At 35.1% G+C, this 18,188-nt stretch overlaps 1 protein-coding gene across 2 annotated transcripts in view; it reads right to left on the minus strand.

Moving 5' to 3' along the window:
* LOC150098870 (tetratricopeptide repeat protein 21B-like) overlaps window positions 1-18,188 on the minus strand; it is a 388,504-nt gene that overhangs the window by 46,859 nt on the left and 323,457 nt on the right. For both annotated transcript variants that reach the window (XM_090404953.1, XM_090404951.1), the window contains 2 exons: window positions 16,078-16,131; window positions 10,624-10,680 (listed from right to left, as the gene is read on the minus strand). In XM_090404953.1, coding sequence (XP_090261079.1) covers window positions 10,624-10,680; window positions 16,078-16,131 — 111 coding nt within the window. The remainder of the gene's footprint in view (window positions 1-10,623; window positions 10,681-16,077; window positions 16,132-18,188) is intronic.

Consider the following 18,188-nt stretch of genomic DNA (forward strand, 5'->3'; position numbering starts at 1 on the left):
TCAACATTGATGTGATATGGGTTCCAAATTTCTTGTTTCGGAGATATATATTACAAAGTTTTGTAATAAAAATTTTTGCCACAATGAAGTTTGACATAATCAACAATATTATTACTACCTTATTTCTGTTTCTCGTGTGGGAGAAAAACGGTAAAATGTCACTCTTATAATTATATGAGATGTTATAATGGCAAAAATAGTAAGAAAAAAGTCATTTGCACTTTCTCTTCAAAACACAATGAAAGAACATTGTAAATTCAGCCAGTGGAAAAGAAAATACTACATATTTTTCTTCTGTTATCTGATTTTTTTTTCTTCTAGTACAAAGAAGAAATCACTGCATATAACATGGAGTCTGCATGAGGGAAAAAAATCTGAAAATTGGTTACATTATAACGAATAGAGAAATCATGTCAGAAAAATTATTCACATAAGATTCTAATCTCAGCAGACATAACATTTTCTTCTAGATTACATATCTCAAGTAACTGAACCTTTGCTACTATTTTACACTAAAATGAATGGGTATGTTCCCCAAGTGATTTACATTTGTAACAGCTGTCTTGCGAACGATTTATGAAATTATGTGAAATATCCGCAGATTGATTAGGTCTATAACCCCCCCCCCCCCCAAAAAAAAAAAAGAAGATTATGAAATGCATATGCACCTTTTCTTTGAAAATAATTCAAATCCTCATTTTCAAGATAATTGTATGATTTAATTTCTAATTTTTGATAATAAAAGTGAAACTGATCACTATAAATTAAGCAATTATTTTGGCATAAATAATGTATAAGCATGTAAACGAAATGTCAGTATTTCTGTTAGGATATAGGTAATCAACAATCGAAAAGGAAACAAGACATTCTTGACATATTCTGCACTACAGCCTGAGGCTCTTTAGTGCGACTTTAGTGTTCTCCCCTTTCTTCTCAATAGCACTGAGAGTAATAAGCCTTCAACTTTTCCTCCACCTAAGAGGATATTACCAAGTATTTATAGACGTAGATTATTTCAGAAATAGCTTCCAGCAGCAGAAGTAATATTTAGATTTTTTTAAAAGAAAAACAAACAAAAATAATACTACTGAACTTTCTTTTGTGTGGTATGCATATAAACAATTTTGCATGGTGAAAATATAGCATATAATTTCTAAATTTCACATAATTTCAGTGGACAGTAGAACAGCTGGTTTTAGATTGCAAATAAATAGAACAGAATTAGAAACTTCACGGTACAATCTGATTGCCGTATATCTTTTGTCAAAATGGTAAAATGAAGTAACTGATTTTGAATGATGTCTAGAAAAGCTTTCAAACCTGTATAGAAATTTAGAGTAGTTATGCAATTCAGTTCCAGGAGAGGATAAGGAGGGGTGGGAGGAGCATTAGAAAATCTTCAAAATGAGCAAAAATTTTGAATCATTCCGTATATGATATTTTTCACATTATATTTTCAACATATCTATGACAATATGCACTGGATATTATCGTAATATGCATAATACAAATAAATAAATAAATGACGAAGGCGAAGAATCACTGCTAAAATATCATTGGATATAAATTTTTGATACCGAAAAGACACAATCGGAAACCGAGTAATGCAATGTAGCATTTTAACATTTTTTTATTTATTTTGTCTTTATGAATAACAAAAAATCGTTTCCAAAACTGAAATGTGATGATCCATATAATGCTATTTGGCTAGAAACGAAAGCAAAAGGACATATTTATTTCAATAAATATTATTTTAAAATATTAATATTTGACATAATATTTTCAAAGCAAACATTTGAAAATTCTGAAATTCGAAAAAAAAATTATTCAATTATTATAAGTAAAGTGAAAGAACAATCAGTGCAACTCTTCCGGTGCACTGATTTGTAGAATTACCAAGTATTTATAAGACGTAGATTATTTCAGAAATAGCTTCCAGCAGCAACAGAAGTAATATTTAGATTTTTTAAAGAAAAACAAACAAAAATAATACTACTGAACTTTCTTTTGTGTGGTATGCATATAAACAATTTTGCATGGTGAAAATATAGCATATTATTTCTAAAATTTCACATAATTTCAGCGGACAGTAGAACAGCTGGTTTTAGATTGCAAATAAATAGAACAGAATTAGAAGCTTCATGGTACAATCTGATTGCCGTATATTTTTTGTCAAAATGGTAAAATGAAGTAATTGATTCTGAATACTGTCTAGAAAAGCTTTCAAACCTGTATAGAATTTTAGAGTAGTTATGCAATTCAGTTCCAGGAGAGAATAAGGAGGTGGGGGGGGGGGGAGCATTAGAAAATCTTCAAAATCAGCAAAAATTTTGAATCATTTCGTATATGATATTTTTCACATATTTTCAACATATCTACGAGGATATGCATTAGATATTATCGTAATATGCATAATACAAATAAATAAATAAATAAAAGGCGAAGAATCACTGCTAAAATATCACTGGATATAAATTTTTGATACCAAAAAGACACAATCGGAAACCGAGTAATGCAATTTAGCATTTTAAGATTTTTTTTTTTATTTTGTCTTTATGAATAACAAAAAATCGTTTCTAAAACTGAAATGTGATGATCCATATAATGCTATTTGGCTAGAAACGAAAGCAAAAGGACATATTTATTTCAATAAATATTATTTTAAAATATTAATATTTGACATAATATTTTCAAAGCAAACCTTTGAAAATTCTGAAATTCAAAAAAAAATCACTCAATTTTTATATGTAAAGTGAAAGAACAATCAGTGCAACTCTTCCAGTGCACTGATTTGTAGAATAAAATACACCAAATTTACTATCACTAAATAGATTCATTGCAAAAGCTGATCAGTGGTCATTTCAGGATTGATTTCTTTCGCATATGTGAAATTCGTTTCAATTTTTGGGAAGGGACACAATAAATCATTTTAGAGGCAAGAAAGGTCAAATAACTTAGGACAGTAAATGAAATTCTAAGCAACACAATAGACGTAAAGACAGGGGGGACACAAAGGTCACTCAGCAACAGTTAATCCACTAATGGCTATAGAATAGCCGTAACGAGATTAATGGCGGAGGAAGGTAATGGCATGATAAAAGGTAGAATGCCGACGAAGTTTTGATCCATGAAAAAAGCTAGGGAGAGCTGACTATATCATCCACACCAGCCGGTTGGGAGGTTAACAATCTCAGTAAGCACCTTACAATTCCAAACACTATGCAATGTCTCATTTCAAATTTGGTCAAAAATAGATTAGAAGAATCTTGCCCAAATTAGACAGCAAAAAAAAAGACTTTTGGTTCTGCTGTCACCACTTGAGTGTTCTGAAGGTTCATTCTTCACAGCTGACTCCTGCACTTGATCACCTTTTTATACTATCCTATTCCACTGTTATAGAGCCTCTGTAGCTCAGTCAGTATAGATGAAGCACAGCTGACTCCTGCACTTGATCACCTTTTTATACTATCCTATTCCACTGTTATAGAGCCTCTGTAGCTCAATCAGTATAGATGAAGCCCTTTGGTCTTGGAAAGACCTAGGTTCGATTCCCATTCATGACATGAGGAACCTTTATCTGGTTTCTTTCGACTAAAGGTGATTAGCTGGTCTCATACAGAGGTAGAGGGTTTTTTTCACCTGGAAACTCTGGCTTTTTGTCTCTCAGAACAGGCAAACTGGCCCTGTACACACACATCTACAGACATAGGACACTCCTGGAATAAGGATTACCCGATCTATTCTGTGAATTTTCAGTTCCGAATGCCTGCACAGTGAAGTGTGAGTCTACATGCGAGTGTGAATCAGGATCAGGATTCCACTGTTATTTATCCTGCAGCTTGGAAACTAGCCCAATAAAGATACATACAACTTATTCCTAAGAAGAACAATATATCAAATTAATGAAGAAACCCATCAAATCAACAATCATCCTCTATGCTGCCTGAAACTCATCAACTAATAAACAATCACCTAGTATGGATTTGGATACTGCTGATTAACATGATATCTTGCATATTGATGTTTTTTTGTATACTGGAGCTTGAATTGGAAAAAAATTACAGGCATTAGTGAGATGCAGTTAATATAGGAAAACATAGGGTTAGATACTGTAAAGGATATTGTATTTTCAGGTAGGATAAAAAGAATAGGAAGGTGGGAGGGGTTGCTAATGTCAGCAGATAATAATGCATCCAGCAAAAGTAGAAGTTCAGGAGGAAGGTACAGTTGAGAGAGGTAGTACATTTGAAGTACAGGTAGTTCCTAACTTTATGAATTAATTTGTTCTTAGCACATGCTTGTAAAGCAAAAAAACTGATAAAGTGGGAATTTATTTCCTATAGATGTAATGTTAAAAACAGAGTAATCTCTGTTATTCCTTGCTGTTTCTTGTTCCTAAACAATAACTTATTTATCTGAAGAAATGAACACTCATCTCATCTCATCTTCTTTATACCCTCTTTTACCTTGCAGTGTCGAGGGTGATTTTCGTGCCGGACCGTATCCGTACCCAGAAATGAACACATAGCCTTTAAAATCATCAAATTTTAAGAGTTATTTGTTTTCAAGACCATCTCTTCTTTTCTTTATAAAATGTCACGATAGCAGGAATAAGCATTTTTTAAATCTGTAGCAACTTTTCTAGCACACCTGAAATTTGAATCTTGTTAGTCAAAAATCTCAACTGCTTTTTTCTATGTTTTGAAAAGCTTGTTAAGACCCTTGAGAGTGAAGGAACAAACTAGAGTTGCAGTTGATAAATCTTCTTCTTCCACAGCTCTTTTACATTTTGCTATTTCAAGGACATCTTCATGTTTGAACTTTCCATTGTATACCTGAATCAAATCATTGACAATTTACAGCTGTAGAAACCTCTAGTTAACTACAGTGTTAATATCACTAATATCAGGTTAGTGATATTAACACAGTAGTACTGTATTGTACAACTATGAGTTGTGGTTTGAAATGCCTTATTAATGAATGTTTAGCATTTATTTATTGAAATTAATGCTAATATTCTCAAGTTTATTGATTAAAAAAGTAGGACAAAATATATAGCTAGTACTATAATTACAGCTATTATAGCCTGTTTTTATACTAGTTGTTGCTATAGGCTAAGAGAAACAAAAGAAGAAGATATCCACTGGTGTCCAAAACCTAAGAACAAACACCTATTTCCGAAGATTACAACTTCAAATTCAGATGAATCAGCTTGTGGAAATTTGTATAACGGATGATTCTGAGTAGAATGGAGATGCATATTCAGATTTTCTAATCATGCACAAAGGGGTCACGTGGTAGCACTCGACAGGATAAAAGGCTGCACTAAGTGAATTGTGTTTGAAGGAAGCTCTTTTCATGAAGGAATACAGTTGCATATGTCTTGTAATGTCTCAAAGACATCATCTAGCTCAGCGTTTCTCAACCTTTCTAAGCCCAAGGACCAGTAAAATGCCTAAAACAATTCTGCGGACCACTAAGTTACAGAGGCGTACCTAAGGAGAGGAGGTAGGAGATCCGCCCTGGCGGCACCTTTTTTGGCATTTATGAAATCTTGCCTTACTGTCTATAAAACAGCAACTGAGTGATGAAATAGACTTTGACAATGTGATCGACAATTTTGTGAACAGAAAAGCAAGAAAAATAACATTTTAGAATGTTGGAATTAAAGTTTTACCTCAAAAATAAACATAGTGTTTTAATTTATTTCCCTCTATGTCGTTTTGACTTTTTGTAATTTTTTTTAAAAAACCTATTCAGGAATTACCAACATTTTGGAAAAACTGTGCCATTTATAACATAATAAATCTAAAAGCATGTTTTGAAAGATATGGTAACATAATTAATTAAATTGGAAGTAAACTATTAAAAAGGTATCATCAGTGAACAAAGTTTTAATTTTTATTAAACAAATAAATAAGATGATATAATTATGTTACTACTTACTTTTAATGAGATGGTAAAGCTTCTCAGCCCTTGCAGAATTGCTGGATATCTGGCTCAATATTGGTCAACTTCAGTCGAAGATCGGCGTGCACACACACACACTAAGACGATTTCTGTATTTTGTTTTTATTTGAAGGAGCGATGAAAATCCTTTCTCACAAAGATAGGTTATAGAAAATTGCAGGACGATTTTCAATGCTTCTTCAGATAATTCCGGAAATTCACTTCCCAATGAAGACGAGATCCAAAAACAAGCAAAACCAAAATCACGGAATTGCATTTTAAGCCCACTGTAACTTCAAAGCTCAATTAACTGTTCCTTTTTTAATAACGAAAGGTCGTTCTTGTGACTGCAAGCCTGAAATGGATCACGAACCCACAGAAATTTCTTATAAAAGTTATTCGGAAAATATGTTTCAAAATTCCGTTTCAGATTTTTGAGGTGGTCACAAACTCAGATTGAACAAAAATATTATTTTCCACTAAAATGGATTCTGCAATGTTGGAAAAGGTGCGAATTGTCTGTCTTTTTTTTTTTTTTTTCTGAATTGCCTTTATTTTGTCGTAGGCATCAAGAACAGTTAAAAAATTTCCCTGAAGGGAGAGATTTAGTTCATTTAATTTCGAAAAAATGTCTGAAAGATAGGATAGTGTTGATAACCATTCTTCGTCAACAAGGAGTGATGCAAAATCAGAATTATGTTCATTTACAAATAATAAAACTTTGTGCCTTAATTGAAATAACCTTGTTAGTACTTTGCCCCTGGAAAGCCAGTGAATTTCAGAACGAAGTAAAAGTTGTGTATATTCACTGCCCATTTCATCGCAGAGTACTGAATCTAACAGATAAGCTTAGGTGATGGTTATTCATGACTTATTTTTCACGGTATTAACAACACCACAAACACTTTTAACAACAAAGATGTTTTATTAACGCTTATATTTCGCTGATTTTCAACTCAGCATCATCAGAGCACAACACACATGTAAACGCGACAGTGAGTGAGTGAAACAATATAATTGCAAAAGACAAAAGATCTAAAGTTCTATTTTTTTGGCGCCCTCTAACGGAAAAAAAAAAAAAAACAGCAGTTATCCAGGAGTTTTTCTTAGGATAACCGTCTCCCAAATTTTTGGCAAATTAATGCAACCATATTTGTTAAGGTTGGGAGAATTCTTCAAAGCCATTGCTGACTCAAAAAATAATCTTTCAGATCTATAACGACTCCTAAATAGCACATTCGTTTTCCTCCATCTAATCCTGTGTGAAGGAGTGTCCAAAGCATGGTCTGCCAGTCCTGACTTGCCATAGTAATAGTAGCGAATGTATCTTTCATGTTCTTCCAGGCGGATGTTCACTGATCTTCCTGTTTGCCCATAATAGGCCAAATCACAGTCACACAGAACTTCATACACTCCTGGGTGTGCTAAAGGGTGAAGTTTATCCTTAGGCGAGCAGATCAGAGTTGCCAGCTTGACATGAGGTTTGAAAGTGGTGCGAAGGCCATGTTTCAACAATACTTTGGCTATCTTTTCCGATGTACCTCTGATATAGGGAATAGAAATGGTCATGTTGTATTCTTGTGTATTAGGGGAGGGCAGAGTAATGGGCCTATGTAGTATTTTATCTATTTTGTAGGGATTGTAGCCGTTGACTAAGAATATGGCGCAGGTATTGGAGTTCAGTGGTCAGAGCTGTATCGTTAGAACAAATGGCTCTGGCTCTGTGTGTAAGTGTTTTTAAAATGCCGTACTGTTGGACTGGATGATGATGCGATTGTTTATGTAGGTATCTTCCTGTGTGTGTGTGTAGGCTTTCTGTAAATAGAAAAAGATAGTGAACCATCTGAAAGGCGGGTGACTAATGTGTCAAGAAATGATAAACAATTATTTGATTCTTTTTCTACTGTGAAGTGAATTTTGGGGTGTTGGCTGTTTAGGTAGGTGACAAAAGCATCCAAAGTGTCTTGTCCATGGGGGCCAGATGGCAAACACATCATCTACATAGCGTAACCACACTTGTGGCTTGTATGTAGCTGTGGTAAGTACTTTGTTTTCAAAGTGTTCCATGTAAAAATTTGCTAACGGGGGGGATATGAATTGCACCCAATTCATATCCGGAGCTACTTCTTTGACCTTAGAAACAACCCCACTATGCATGCTGTAAGAGCACGAGCTCCATCCGAACAGAAGCCTATACATTTTTCCCACTGGATCCCTTTGTGTATTATGTAATTATTGAGAGTGTGAAATATTTCTTCTCCAGTTGTTCAGGATGACAAAGTTCTACAAAACAGAATATCATCATGAATGTTGTTATCATGCGCATATCTTATGTAGCATATTAATTGCGCTTCATTTGTAACATCATTAGTCTCGTCTATTTGTAATGCATAATAAGGGCTCTTCTTAACTATTTCGATTAACTGAGATTCTATGTCACCTGCCATAGCATTAATTCTGCAACCGACAGTGTCATTTGAAAGAGGAATCAAATCAACATCTTTTAGTAACTTGTTGCCAAACATAGTTTTTACCACTTCTTTTATAGCTGGAAGTAGTAAATTTTCCCCGATAGAATGAGGTTTCCCTGTTTTCGCTATGAGCAAACTTATGAGATAGGATGCTTCCAGTGCTTTGCTATTAATGGAACCCATGGGTGAAATTATATCTTTCCCATGATTTAATGTCCCTAAGCATCACTGAAAAAATTCAATTGGCTTATTTTTCACATCACAATATTTAGTTTCTAAATGTCGTCGGAGTTTCGCAGGTTTCATGCACTCGTTCGACAACACTTCATAACCCAAAACACATTGAGGTTTCTGTTCACTTTCATCTCCACACCAAGTAAACCCGAATTCCAAATATGAACCTTATATTTCCTACTATATTTTTTCTTTGAACTGCTTGTTTCTTCTACTTTAATAGTATCAGATTTACCCGTTACAACACGTGTATTACAATTAGGGTTAGCATTACCTTTCATTTGCTCTTCTTTTCAAAGAAAGAAAGGGATAGATACAGCAGTGCTGTATCTATCCCTTTTAAGTCAAGGAGTATTTTAAGAAAGTGGTATCAGACTGCATACCTAATATTAGGAGGATAAATCAGATAGAGTTAAATGAATGAATAGCATCATTAAGTATTAAATGTCATGGGGGTATATTAAAGAGAAAGGTGATCAGTAGGCTCGTAAACAATACAAAGTACAGGTAGAAAGAGTCAGTAGCATGATGAGGAAGGCAAAATCAGATTATGAGCAAAAATTATCCAAGTAGGCAAAGAGAAATCACAGAGTTCTTTCATTATATGATGAGCAAAGGGAAGACTGATAACTTTAATGAACACTGATGATAATGAGGTGACAGAAGCAGAAGAAATAGTTGACTTACTGAGTGACCACTTTGTAAATATGTATCATTCAGCTGAAGATAATACAGTGACTAATGTGATAGGGATTTAGTAAAGAAGAGAAGTTGATGAACTCAAAGTATTTCAAATATCAAGAAATAAATCTGAAAGTGAATACAGTCTTGGGATAAGATGAGATATTTGCTTGTGTGTTATGGGAAAGTGCAAGAGAAATGACAGCGTCCTTCCCAAGACTTTTTTTAAAGTCTCAGCACTAGTAGAGTGTCATGGGAATAGAAAGAGAGCAAAATAGTTCCATTACACAAAAGAGGCTCCAAGACTGAGGTTTTAAATTACAGATCAATTAATCTCAGTAATTGTTGTAGTTAAGATACTGGAAAAGTTGGTTTAAAAAGGCCAGAATGGGTGGATATAAATATGATTTTCTATGAAGAGATAGAGCATAGCTTTATGAAGGGAAAGTCTAGTCTTATAATTTACTCATTTTCTATAATAAAATGAGAGATAAGGTGTATAAAGGAAATTGCTATGCTACAATAATGCCGGATTTTGAAAAAGCATTTGACAGGATAGATACCATGTGCCTATTATAAAAGCTGAGACAAATAAGTTTAGATATGAAGCTGGTGTCATGTGTAACAGAGTGACTGATGAACAGACATCACAGAGTAATATATGATGGAGTTTAATCAAAGAGAAGGCAGGAGAATCAAGATTTCAATGCCAATTCAATGTATCAAAATGTAAAGTGATGCACTTTGGGATGAGAAAAATACAAGTAGTGTATTTGCATGGATGGAACTGCACTGCAAGAAACTGAAGAGGCTAGGGATTTAGAGGGTAATGGTGAGCAGAGAGTTGACATTCAGAAGACATATTGCAAAAGTAGATAAAATTATATAAATAAAGAGTTTAATAATAAAAAAAATAAGCAATTAAAACTTGACAAGTTTTGTAAGTCATCAGACTTGCATCAGGGGTATTAGTACAAAAAAGTTTTACACAACAAAAAAGATTTTAGCTAGAATAAAAATATTCAAAGGTAACATTCCCTGCAAACTGTCCAGTGTATTGTTTTTGTCATGAAAACTTATAATCATATCAAATTATACAAAAGTGTATTATTTCACATAATAAGTTTCATGTTATGAATTAAAAGTTATCTAATTTCAAATCAAACTTAATTGTGCAAATAAACTTTAAAAATATCACAAAAATATATCAAAATATCACAAATTTCATCAAAATCCATTCAGCCACAAGCATTCAAAATTTGGTTTCAATATAATACTATAATATTACCTTGTTATGCTGTAGTACCTTTTTCAGTAGTTCAGCTGCCATGTCAAATTTTCCACCCTACAAATAGAAATGCCTATAAAGTTTTTCATAACCCAAACTTTTATAGTAATAATAATTATTTATATTACATAAATGCTATAATGTTTATGTTAAATGAGTATTTTGACTATTACGGTAGTCTGCCAATAGATGCTATTTTAAATTTTAGAAGTTGAAAATAAGAAGAAACATTAGCGTACCTTTGTAGATGAGCAGAAATAATCTGTTTGTTTGAACAGCATTTTGTGGAAGAAAAAGAGTTTAGGTAGGTTCTTCTTAGGGAGGGATAGATTTTAGAGGGGGGGGGAATAATATAAACTGAGAAGAAAATTATTATTATTCAAGCCTCCATGGAGTCAGGAGACTCATTGTGGGAGGTCCTTCCTAGAAAACACAAAGTCTATCATACTACTCCTTGAACTCATTGACCATTCTTGCTCTCACCACTCTATCAGGCAATGCATTCCATGGTTCAACCACCCTCCACACAAAGAAACCACTCCTCAACCTCTTGTTCACAGCTTCCTTTCATAACTTCCAGGGATGGCCCCTTGTCATTGTTCTTTCCTACTGTTCCATCAAGTGAAAAAACTCCTCAGTGTCAACCCTGTAACTGCCTCTCAACAGTTTAAAAGTCTCGATGATATCACCTCTCTTCTTCCATTCACCAAACGCTGCAGTCCACATTCCCTCAGCCGATCAAGAAATAAATCCTCATAACTAACATTGTATAGTCCTGAAACCATCTTTGTTATCCACCTTTGTACCCTTTCCACAGTTAATTTATCTCCTTCAAATCCTGGGGACCAAATTTGAGAACAATGGTCTAAATGAGGTCCGATCAGAGACTTACATACAACAAAATGATAACTCTTTTATCTCTGCAGGTCAGCGTCCTTCTCAGTATTGCAGCAATCCTCTAGGCTACCTTCACCACCTTTGCAATATTCTCCCTGAATTTCAGTTTTCTATTAATCATCACCCGCAGATCTCTTGTCTCCCCCTCCTTCCTCCAGTACAGCTCCTCCAATCGAGTATGCAGCCTCCTATCGATATATCCCGAACTTCAAGACTTTACATTTTGCTGCATTAAACAGACACCCCCCATTCATTTGCCCATTTGTCTAGTTTATTCAAATCCTCTTGCAGGGCTGCCATATCTGCACTATTATTAATAACCCTTCAAGAGAGGATAACTAGGAAAATGGCAGCCATTTCTTCACTGGTCTGATGATATAAACCCATGTGGTTTGTATCATCAAACCAGTGGAGCAACTTTCTTTTACCTCCCATCCTTCATTACTGCTCTTTCTGCTAAATTTTCTCCTTCTATAAACAAAACTAGGGATGTTTAAGGGTCAAAGCTGTATAACTGAGAGGAGACCTCCACATTGCCTTTAAAGGAATGCGGAGAACTGACCAGGACTTCTGACCTAACGTCCAATCCTCATCTCCTCGTGGTGCACCCTGTTGGGAATCTATCTGGATACTGACCGAACGAGGATGGGCTGGAAATTTGGGATTTAGCTGACCAAACTGTATCCTTATTGGCTTAAACTAATATAAAAATGATGGTACAACATGACAAAATTTCATGCCAGCTGGGGCGTCGCACGGTTAAACAAGACCACCATTGTTTTCGCCAAGAAACAAGGCCGAACAGCGAAAAGTCAGCTACTGGAACAAATCTGAAAACACACCCCAACTCAACATCACCAGAGTTAAAGATCAGTACTATCAACATAAGAAGCCTGAATGGCAAAGAAATGGACCTAGCTGAGGAATTAGATAAGTACCAGATCGACAAATTGGAGTGACTGAAACAAAAAAGGACAAAAACTGGTGAGATCTTTCTGAGCAATAAATACAAAATGTTAATTTCAGACAATGACAATCAAGGAAAAGAAGGAGTAGCCATAGTATTCAACACACAATACGAGGCTAATCTTCTTGAATGGCAGGCAGTCTCAAGTAGAGTGATGTGGGCAAATATCAGAATGGGGAACTGGACAATGAGACTTATTTGTGCCTATGGTCCCACAGAAGGTTCTACTAAGGTAGAAGTGGAGGAATTTTTTGATGCTTTAGAAAAAGCAACTGACACAATGAAAAAGGAAAAGTTGGTCCTTGTTGGGGATCTGAATAGCAGAGTAGAAAATGATTGTCACACATACAAAAATATTTTGGGAAAATTTGGAGAAAAGAGCAAAGCTAATAATAATGGCAAATACCTGTTGGATTTCTGCTCAGGACATGGAGAACTGCTCAATTTTTATTTGCTTTAAAACTTTCTTACATGTTATTCTTTTCAATATGAAATTCAATTTTATCCTGCTCAAGACTAAATAGTGATCACTTCCAATTTCAAATCCTCTGTACACTCTGGTGTCCTGCACCAGGGAGAAAACATCACTATCAACAATAACATAGTCAATGAGACTTTTCTTATTTCTTGCCTCTTCTCTCCATGTGAATTTGTGCACATTTTTTTATGTTGGAACATGATGTAAGTAATAACCAGTCCCAACATAAAAAAAGGTGCACAAATTCACATGGAGAGAAGAGGCAAGAAATAAGAAAAGTCTCATTGACTATGTTATTGTTGATAGTGATGTTTTCTCCCTGGTGCAGGACACCAGATTGTACAGAGGATTTGAAATAGGAAGTGATCACTATTTAGTCTTGAGCAGGATAAAATTGAATTTCATATTGAAAAGAATAACATGTAAGAAAGTTTTAAAGCAAATAAAAATTGAGCAGCTCTCAGATGTGAACTGTATATATACAAAGATTATTGAAGAAAAAATGAAAGAGTTTGAGAACAGGAACCAAACCTTGGAGATTCAGTGCCAAGCCTTGAAGAAAACCCTAATTGATTCATCCAGAGAGGCATGTGGTGAGGTTGTATGCAAGGATAGAAAAATCAGGACTCCATGGTGGACATAGGATGTTAAAGAGAGGCAGTGAAAAAAAAGAAGAAATCATATCAAAAGTTCCTGGGAAATAAGTCAGCTTTTGTTCTTATAGAATACAGAGACAAATGTAAGAAAGCCTAACACTGTGTAAAACTAGCTAAACAAAAGTAATTGAGGACTTTGGCAAGAATATAGAAAATAAATATCAAGAAGGTGGAAAGATATTCTGGAGAATATCTTTCCATGTTGAAGAAGCTTAGAAATGGAGGAAAGAGTACTGTAAAAGGAGTTAGAGATGATAAAGGTAACATGAAAACAGGAGAAAAAGATATCCTTGAAGTATGGAGTACCTACTTCAAAAATTGCTAAATGAAACAAGCAATGATAGTACAGTGGTAAAACACACTGAACAGGAATATGTTAAGTGTTTTTTACCACTGTGTCAGGAATAAATATGTCAGGAATACATATCCATACTTGAAGTAGAAAAAGCCATCAAAGGCTTGAAATGTGAAAAGGCAGCAGGAGTAGATGATATTCGACCAGAAATGCTGAAGTATGGTGGTATAAAAGTCTTACAGTGGCTGCACTGCATAGTTCAGAAAGCCTGGACACAGGGACGAATTCCCGATGGAGTAGAGCTCTAATAGTGCCCATATATAAAAAGGGAAATAAAACTGAATGTGAGAATTACAGAGGGATTTCCCTACTGTGTGTTCCTGGCAAGATCTATGCAAGTATACTTGAGAAACGGTTGAGAAGAATTGTGGAAGAAAAGCTTGGTGAAGAACAAGCTGGATTCATGCCAAATAGAGGCTGTCAGGATCAGATCTTCACTTTACGACAAATAGTTGAGAAAGCATGGGAATATAACAAAGATCTGTATTTAAGTTTTGTCGATCTGGAAAAGGTATATGACAAGGTGCCAAGAGACAAGCTATTCAATACGCTCCAGTTATATGGTGTCAATGGGGCATTATATCAAGCAATACTTAGTCTGTATTTGAATTGTAAGTCGGCAGTTAGAATTGAAGGAAGTACAGGAAGATGGTTTAATGCTAAATCTGGTGTGAGACAAGGATGTACATTATCCCCTCTGTTATTCATTATCTATATGGATCACATTATGAAGGAAAGTGGTATTAAACATGATATCAGAATTGGAGATGTTAATATCAGCTCTTTGCTTTATGTGGACGATGTTATACTTCTAAATAAATCCACTACAAGTTTGAAAGATTCCCTGACTAAATTGAATAACTGTTGTAATAGATATGGTATGAAGGTCAGCATTAAAAAGAGAAAGACAATGAAATTAGTAGAATTGTTGAAAATGCCAACTGTGTTGTGAACGGGGAACCTGTGGAACAAGTAAAACATTTCAGCTACTTAGGCACGATTTTTAGTGAAGATGGTAAATTAAATATGGAAATAGACAACAGAATCAACAAAGCTGGTATCGTGGGAAGTCAATTGAATAAATTCATATGGAATAAGAGAGAAATTAGTCGGAACACGAAATTAGCTGTATACAAGACAGTGTTCAAACCAGTTTTAAGTTATGGATTTGAGAGCTGAGTCAGAAGTAAAACACTTGACCAGACTAGAGACCGCAAATATGAGAGTCCTGAGAAAGATTAGAGGCACGAACAGATGGCATCAATGGCAATATCATATTCAAAACAAGGATATTAGGAAAGAACTTGACATTGTCAGCATCCAGGAATGCGTTAGCAGAGCTAATCTCAGGTGGTATGGTCACTTAAACAGAATGGGCAAGGAAAGATTAGCAAAACAAGCATTCTCTGCCAGGTTGGCAGGAAAACGACCCGGAGGAAGACCAAGATATATGTGGATTGATATGGTACAATGTGCCTTAGATGATAGAAATATAAGATCTGATAATGATAATATTGGAGTCTTGACAAGTAATAGACTGATTTGGAGGAAAATTGTAGATAGGAAGTTAGTAATTATGTAAATTTTTCATGTAGTACTATCATATCCTGTACACTCCTTGAGGGTACATGTCAGGAATTTGATGATGATGATAAACAAAACTTAAATCTGTAACAACTGACCCCCCCAACAAAATGTTCTCTTACCAACAATTGATAACCTCTACAATAATAATAAAAGGAGCTCATCTACAAAGATAAGCTACTTTTTCTTTCTCTCTTCACAGCCTGAAATATTTAAAATATTCCAGCAGATTGTTCTGATACTATTAGTTTTGTTATCCCAAAATAGCTTATTCAGAGTAAACTGTCACACTTCATGAGTCTCTATCATAATTCTATTGTATATGAATATTTTTATTAGAAACTAAACAGATAATGAAAATGTCTATGTTCATATTATGCTGTTAGCATATTCAAAAAGAATGTCATTTTCTGTCGACATAATAAGATCTATGATAATATCCACACAAACATTGTATCACATATATTTTAGGCTAATGTCATACATTTTTTACATTTTATTTTTCACATTTCCTCACCTGGATATATATGTCAGCCAAAAGTAGCCAAGCCTTCTCTAAGTATTCTGCATCCTATTGTAAATATAAAATGGAGAATAAATTAATACAAAGTTACTTAAATGAATAAAAAAAAATTACAAAAATCTTACATAATAACTACATATACAAGTGCATTCCATTATCAATCAAGTAAGCATTCTGAAAAGGAGAGTAAATTATACCAGACTTATATTATTACTATTATTACGGGCAACTCCAGGGAGTCATTAGACTCATCGAGGGAGGCCCCAAATCATATTCATCACAACTATTTGACATTCATACAGTATCTATCATACCTCGCCTTAAACTCATTCACTGTCACAGCATCCACCACAGACTCAGGGAGCGCATTCCACTCATTCACTACTCTAAAAGTAAAGAACCCAGCTCTAACACCTTTACTAACCACACTTTTGCCCAGTTTCCATGGATGTCCCCTAGTCCTCCCACAACCAGCCCTGTTCTCAAAAATATCTTCTAAATTAATTTTATAGAAACCCTTCAGTAATTTGAATGTCTCAATCATATCTCCCCTTCTCTGCCTATCAACCAATTTTTGCAACCTACAAATCCTCAACCTGTTCTCATACGGTTCATTCCACAGACCTGCTATCATCTTGGTCACTCGCCTCTGGATCCTCTCCACCTCCTCCCCATCAAGAAGAAACCTAGGTGACCAAATCTGAGCATAGTAGTCTAGATGGGGTCTTATCAAGGCTCGATACAGAGGAACAATAACCTGCTTGTCTCTGCTTGTCAACGTATTCTTCAGCAACCAAGTGATTTGATGAGCTGTTTTGGTCACTTTTGCAATGTGTCCCCTAAATTTCAATTCCTTATCTACCAACACTCCTAAACCTCGTGCCTCATCAATTTCCTGGAGCACGGTTCCACCAATGCAGTAAACTGCTGCCAATCTTTTCACCCCAAAATGCATAACCTTACATTTTGCCACATTAAACTGACATCCATTCTCCTTACCCCAGACCTCCAATCTATCCAAATCATCCTGCAAAATTTTGACGTCATCTGCATTCACTATTGCCCTACCCAACTTCGCATCATCCGCAAACAAATGAACTGTTCCTCTCAGATCATTTCCTATATCATTTATGAACAAATTAAACAGCAGTGGTCCAAGAACAGATCCTTGTGGCACACCACTAGTCACAGGCCGTCTTGTGGACTCTACTCCCGAGTAAACCACTCTCTGATATCTCTCTGTCAACCACCCTCCTATCCATCTCACCAACCCTATGTCCATTCCCATATGCTGCAATTTACTGATTAGAATTCCATGTGGAATCCTGTCAAAGGCCTTGGCAAGGTCCAGTAGAATCACCGTAAACCCATTACCCTTATCCAGTTCAGTCGTCACTGTGTTATAAAATGTGAGCAAGTTACTGAGGCATGATCTACCCTTCACAAAACCATGTTGTCCCCCATACAATATATCCCATTTTCATCTATCCAATCTTGTATTTTCCTCTTGACTATTTTCTCTAAGACCTTGACAATGATTCCTGATATGCTAATCGGTCGGTAATTTACAACAGCAGTCTTGGAACCACCTTTATGCAGTCTATTCTTGCTTATGTATTCTTGCTTTAATCCTTTACTCAAGAGCAAGCAAAGAAAAGTTTGTGCACATCTTCATGGGTAGATGCTTGTATTTAGAGGCTGTTGACCACACATTTTATTGGATTAATACGGAAGAAAATTTTCAGTACAGGACTGGTGTATGTGTATGTTGGGGGGGGGGGGGGACTGGGTTTTTGCTTCAAGAATGGTTAATGAGTGGAATAGGTTATCCAAGTTTGCTGTGAGTGCCATGTCAGTGAATAAGTTCAAAGCAAAATATGATATATATATATACTGGTCACATGTTGGTTGCCTGGCACAATGTTTAGAGTCTCCCCCTCAATGAGGCTATGGACTCCATAGAGTTATGGAGTCCTTCAAAAAGAAGAAATTATGGCTAGTTTTGATGTAATTTCCCTCTTCACAAATATGCCTACAGAAGAAGCTCTTTCTCTGTTAAAAGATAAATTATCAAAAAAGTAATGACTTTATTAACCCACTGTGTT

The sequence above is a fragment of the Typopeltis vanoorti genome, chromosome 15 (genome assembly GCF_054136105.1).
Source record: "Typopeltis vanoorti isolate ZY-2024b chromosome 15, IOZ_Tvanoo_1.0, whole genome shotgun sequence".
NCBI lineage: Eukaryota > Metazoa > Arthropoda > Arachnida > Uropygi > Thelyphonidae > Typopeltis > Typopeltis vanoorti.